This window comes from Echiichthys vipera (assembly GCF_963691815.1).
Source record: "Echiichthys vipera genome assembly, chromosome: 23".
NCBI lineage: Eukaryota > Metazoa > Chordata > Actinopteri > Perciformes > Trachinidae > Echiichthys > Echiichthys vipera.
The window spans coordinates 11,036,149-11,042,320 of record NC_139848.1 but is presented as its reverse complement, the minus strand read 5'-3'; the positions used below and the strand labels follow the sequence as shown (position 1 = coordinate 11,042,320).

Genomic DNA, 6,172 nt, shown 5'->3' with positions numbered 1-6,172 from the left:
TGATAATAACAAAATAAAATAATAAAAGCAATATTTAAAAACAATAAAAAATAACAATAAGTAAATATAATAATAATAATAATAATAATAATAATAATAATAATAATAATAATAATAATAACAATAATAATCATAATAATAATAATAATAGGAGACATTTCGGATTAAATGCATAAAAAGAAAACTGCAATTTAGTGAATGAATAACAAACGTTCCGCTCTTGTTTCCAGGGGAACGCTTTCTCTGCAGGTCCCCACTGAGTATGAGGAAGTGTTCAACATGTAGCTCTGATGAGCAGGCTGACATCCACTGATCAAAATAACAAGGTAAGACTAAAAACGGACATTTATTATTATTATAATATTAATGTTAATCATTAACGCTCCTTAAATGAAGCGGCACATTGCTCATTTTCACTTTGACGGTCTGTTTTCAAAATGAAAGCGCGACAAACATGTAATGCTCAATTCATTTCATCGTTTTGTTGCGTGTGAACCGAATACGCCATTAAATAAACAAAAATAAATCTTAACTAATGCCCTGTTTGTCGGGAAATGCTGATAAATTTGGACAGACACGCCTATGTGTGCGACACAGACGTCAAATGACAACAGATGCTTTTATTTTGAAAATTGTCTAACCATGCAGTTGGCAGTAGAAGCCACAAATGTTTTTAAATACCTTAACCAAACGACGGATTTGTAGCTAATAACCACTACAAGGTGATTTAATTCATATGAGTGTTGAGTGTAATACTTTTTAAACCCTGTTTGGTTCAAGTTGTCAGGCTAAAATAGCTCTTGTTATTTATATAGAGACATGTCTGAACATGTGAAGTGGACCAGTCTGCAAGCAGTAAGTAAGATAACATAAATCTATTTAGATTAGCCTCTTAATCATTTATTTTGGTTTTGTACACCCTGTTCATTCTTCAGAATCAATTTAATTTTCATACAAAAATGTGTCTCGCGGGCAACACGGTGGAGCACTGTTGCCTCACAGAGAGAGGGTTCCTGGTTCCAATCCTGGCTGGGGCCCTTCTGTGTGGAGTTTGCATGTTCTCCCCGTGTCTGCGTGGGTTTTCTCCGGGTTCTCCGGTTTCCTCCCACAGTCCAAAGACATGCAGGTGTTAGGTTCATTGATGACTCTAAAATTGCCCGTAGGTGTGAATGGTTGTCTGTCTCTGTTCGTCTCTATGTGCCCTGTCCAGGGTGTACCCCGCCTCAAGCCTAAAGTCAGCTGGGATTAGCTCCAGCCCCCCGAGACCCCGACAGGGACAAGCGGTTGAAGATGAATGAATGAATTAATTAATGTGTCTCGCAAATATTTTTAATTTGTCACTTTTGGACCTTGATAGGACACTTAAACATCCCTTTGAAAACATACAATAACAATAAGAGTCCAAATAATTACAGCTGGTCTCTAAATGTCATAAAATAGTGATGCCCTGACAATTTCCCAAAGACATTTTCAAATTTACTTCCACAAGAGACAAAGAAAAGCATCAATGGTCACATTTCAAAAGCCTTAAAACAGAAACAAACATTTGAGAAAATATTGAAAGATTATCCAATTATCAAAATAGTTGCTACTATTAGGCTGATTTAGATCTTTGTCGTGTATTTCAGATTTCACCATGGAGGGAACGTCCAAAAGTGATGCTGCAGGTCAGTCCTCTGTAGCAGATAAGGTTCCTTTCCTTCACCTTTGTACCACTTTAGAGAAAATCCAGAAGTCTAAACTCCGTCCAGATAAATCTAAGATCTTTGGGGATTTCATTGAGTCATGGAGGAAGTTTCATACCGCGCTCCACAAAGACAACCCCAAAACAACAGACTCTTTTTACCCAGCTATGCGCCTCATAGTCCCATCCTTCGAACGAGAACGTATGGCGTATGGCATCAAAGAGAGCATGTTGGCTAAACTGTATATTGACGTATTAGGCCTTCCAAAGAATGGCCCGGAAGCCAATAAACTATTGAACTACCGCGCTCCGACTACATCCCAAGGAGAAGCCGGAGACTTTGCCGGCATGGCGTACTTTGTGCTGAAGAAACGGTGCACCAGCCAAGGAGAGCTCAGCATCAAAGAGGTCAACGACTTTCTGGACTCTGTAGCTATCAACAACGCTAGCAAGCAGAAGGATCTCGTGAAAAAGAGTCTGCTGCACCTGATCACCCAGAGTTCGGCTCTCGAGCAAAAGTGGCTCATCAGAATGATTCTGAAGGACATGAAGCTCGGGATCAGCAAAGAAACTGTTCTCCAGGTCTTCCACCCAGACGCTGCTGAGCTCTATAACGTCAGCACCGATTTAAACAAGGTCTGCCAGCAGCTCCACGACCCCTTGGTGTCTTTAAGCGAAGTCTCTATCGGACTCTTCTCTGCTTTCAAGCCTATGTTGGCAGCTGTGGCGAACATCCGCAATGTGGAGAAACAGATGGGAAACAGCCCTTTTTACATCCAGACCAAGCTGGACGGAGAGCGTATACAGCTCCACAAAGACGGAGACGTGTACAAGTACTACAGTCGAAATGCTTTTGAATACACCCAGCAGTTTGGAGGATCCCCACTGGAAGGCTCACTGACTCCTTACATCCACAACGTTTTTAAAAGCCACGTTGTAAACTGCATCCTCGACGGTGAGATGATGGCGTACAATCCGACCACAGAGGCCTTCATGCAGAAAGGGAGCAAATTCGACATCAAGAGACTAATGGACGACTCTGAGTTACAGACGTGCTTCTGCGTTTTTGATGTGTTGTTAGTCAACGACCAGAAGCTTGGCAAGGAACCACTGAAGAAGCGCTTGGAGACCCTTCAGACGGTTTTCTCTCCAGTCAAGGGAAGGATACACCTGGTGCCGAAGGCCGATGCCAGAACCATGCAGGAGGTTGTGAATGCCCTCAATGACGCCATCGACAGCAGAGAAGAGGGGATCATGGTGAAGGATCCTTTGTCCATCTACAAACCTGACAAGCGGGGGGAGGGATGGCTGAAAATAAAGCCAGAATACGTAGATGGCCTCATGGATGAGCTTGACCTGCTGATTGTTGGTGGGTACTGGGGGAAAGGGAGACGGGGTGGTATGATGTCCCATTTTCTATGTGCTGTTGCTGAAGCTCCAAAGCCCGGAGAGAAACCCTCAATATTCCACACTTTGTGCCGTATTGGCTCTGGCTACACCATGAAGGAGCTGTATGACCTTGGTTTAAAACTAGCAAAGCACTGGAAAGTCTATCGGAAAAATGACCCACCAGCCTCTATCTTGTGTGGAACAGAGAAACCGGAAGTTTACATCGAACCCTGCAACTCGATCATCATCCAGGTCAGGGCGGCTGAAATAGTCGGAAGCGACATGTATAAAACCAACTGCACCCTGCGCTTCCCCAGGATCGAGAAGATCCGCGATGACAAGGAGTGGCACCAGTGCATGACTCTGGCAGAGCTGGATCAGTTCCGAGGTAAGGCGTCTGGGAAACTTGCCTCGCGGCACCTTCACATCGATGGCAACGAACCGCAAAAGAAGAAGCGCAAGCTGCCGGCCAAAGCCAAGAAGGTGGTCGGGATCGTCGACCACTTCAAGCCCCAGGACCTCTCTGGGGTTACCAAGGAGACGGATATGTTCGAGGATGTGGAGTTTTGTATCCTGAATGGCACAGAAGATCACCCCAAGGCTGAGCTGGAAAAGGGTGTGGCCAGGTAATATGAAAAAGTCTGAGTGACTTAAAGTTAAAGTTATGTTAAACAGCAGTATCTATCTAAAGTTAGCTAACACTAGCCACCATAAGCTACTGGTCATACCATAACAAGTAATGCTCCAGCAACAATAAAATGCATGTTTCCTTTATAAAAGAAAGATTGTGGTATTTATTATTACAAAAGTCAAATAGTCAATAGTCCTTAAATGTCCTAAATAAACATTTAACTGATTCCTGGTGTCATCCTCTCCTAGCTGTGGAGGTATCGTGGTTCAAAACCCGGGACGGGACACCTACTGTGTGATTGCCGGAGTGGAGAACATGCGAGTGAAGAACCTGGTTTCGTCCGACCAGCAAGACGTGGTGTGGGCAGCCTGGCTGCTGGAGTGCCTGGACCAGAAGGAGGTGGTCCCATGGCAACCACGTCACATGATCCACATGTCTCCCTCCACCAGGGAACACTTCGGGAAGGAGTACGACAGCTACGGCGACAGCTACTTTGTGGACACGGACGAGCAGCAGCTGAGAGAGGTGTTTGGCCGGATCAGCGACGCGGACACGCCTGCGACGGTGAACGTCAGCCAGGTGGAGCAGCGTTACGGCTGGGAGGACCTTCCCACCAGCATGTTCAGACCCTTCGAGGCTTACATGGACAGCTACGCTGACATAGGGGAGCCTGAAACTGCCATACCTGCCAGCTGTTTGGACATCAGGGGGCTGGAGTTCCGCTACCATGGAGGGACGGTGGTGCAAAAGTTAAAGGAAGGAGTCACTCATGTTATTATCACAGAGGAAACAAGACTTCTGGATCTGAGGACTCTGAGGCGCTGCTTTAGGAAGAAGTTCAAGATTGTAAAAGAATCATGGGTGAGCGATTCGATCAAAGCAGGGTATCTGATGAATGACTCTGACTACTTAGTCTGAAGGATCTTCTAGCGATATGCACAAGATTTAAGTCGACACCTAAGACAAATACTTGTATAGCTAGCGTTTTAAATAATAATTTTAATAATAATAACTCATTTTTAATAACATTAGCAATAAACAATTGAATAAAAGTCTGTAAATAAAAACGGCAGTCAAAACCACTGTTAAGTGTGAGATCGGCGATTCAAAAGAAACCGTTCTGCACAGGGATCTTACTTCTCAGGGGTTTCTCATTGAGTGATTAAGGCTGTTTTTAATAAATAGGCTGCTGTAAAAGTTGCCAGTAGGCAGTGATTGCTTTTTAAAATTTTTAAAGTAAGATTTGCATCATGAAGTATGCAGTTGCAAAAACGAATTAATCATTTCATTATTAGTTTTTAACAACTCGAGGGATTTCATTTTGATAACTATGCTTATTTCGGTGAAGAACAATGCTGCTTTTCCTCCTCTTATGGCGTTCTGTCTTTAGATATAATAATCACTAAATAATACTGATATAGTATTATAATTTAGTGTTGCACTTACATCAAATTAGGGGAGGTAAATGGTCCAAATCCATGCAGCAGGAACCAAATATCCTGACTTTAGTCTCAGTCAATCTCCAAAAACATTGAGGGCGCACTCACACTGTCCTTCTGGCCGGGGCCAAAACCGTTTTTTCAGCTAAAGCCTAGTACCTTTAAGCAGTGTGAGTGCACCCGTTCCGCACATAACTGCGGCTAGCGGGCCGTCTGCGGCCCGCTTGAAAGAGGTGGGCTTTAGCGGAGCCGTTTGCACATGTACGAGCACGAGCGTGCGCACGTGTACGAGCACGAGCCCTACGGCAGTAGCGTTATGTCCGCCTGTTCGGACATGTAAATAGAAGGACGGACCATGCGCGGACATTTAACAACAACAACAATGGCGGTGAAAGGTTCACGTTGGTGTGATGTGGAGGTGGAGTGTTTACTGCAGATTTGGTCGGATGAAAATATTCAAAAACAGTCGACAAGACGCACAAAAACTCCGAGGTCTATGGAAAGATTTGTAAACAAAGCCACACACGCGATCAATGCGTGTGACGTGTTACGGCGTGATGGCGTATGGACAGCAAGAAGCATTGGCCGGCCCTGGCAGTGTGAGTACAAACGGGGCTGGGGCGCGGGGGGGAAAGGGAGGGGGGACAAGTACCCTAAAGCCCGGGTCGCGGTGCGGAAGGACAGTGTGCGTACGCCCTGAATCCTACATTTCCCACAGTGCAACTGAATAGTGTCTTTTTAATTCCTGAATGCCTACTTCTTTAAACCCCCACAGCTGTTTTTAGCCCTCCTTTTGTGATCTGTGCCTTTATGCTTGTATGCCTGTTTAATCAAATATTAAGCGCAACTCTAATAAACATCTTTGTTCAAAATAATGAACCGTTGTGACTGGAGTCTTGTTTTGGCCTTTGCCTCAGCTCTTCGGTGTGCACTCAGCTGGCAGAGAGAGAACGAGGAACACCACGGGGGTACGTTAAAACTGGTTCAGCTCAAGGCCCCCCGACAAAGATGTGACCGTGTTTTTCCTGA

The 6,172-nt window shown here is 44.6% G+C and overlaps 1 protein-coding gene across 1 annotated transcript; it reads left to right on the top strand.

Moving 5' to 3' along the window:
• Nucleotides 1-281: 281 nt before the first annotated feature.
• lig4 (ligase IV, DNA, ATP-dependent) lies at nt 282-5,408 on the top strand. The gene is made up of 3 exons (XM_083937831.1): nt 282-326; nt 1,629-3,699; nt 3,953-5,408. The coding sequence occupies exons 2-3, from the start codon at nt 1,637-1,639 to the stop codon at nt 4,620-4,622; spliced, it is 2,733 nt and encodes a 910-aa protein (XP_083793957.1). The 5' UTR covers nt 282-326; nt 1,629-1,636; the 3' UTR covers nt 4,623-5,408.
• The last annotated feature ends 764 nt before the right edge of the window (nt 5,409-6,172 follow it).

Bases quoted from the DNA above. Each gene is read 5' to 3' on its own strand.
- lig4 (XM_083937831.1), top strand. From the start codon at position 1,637: ATGGAGGGAACGTCCAAAAGTGATGCTGCAGGTCAGTCCTCTGTAGCA. The intron at 3,700-3,952 runs GTAATATGAAAA...ATCCTCTCCTAG, and splicing joins CTGGAAAAGGGTGTGGCCAG to CTGTGGAGGTATCGTGGTTC.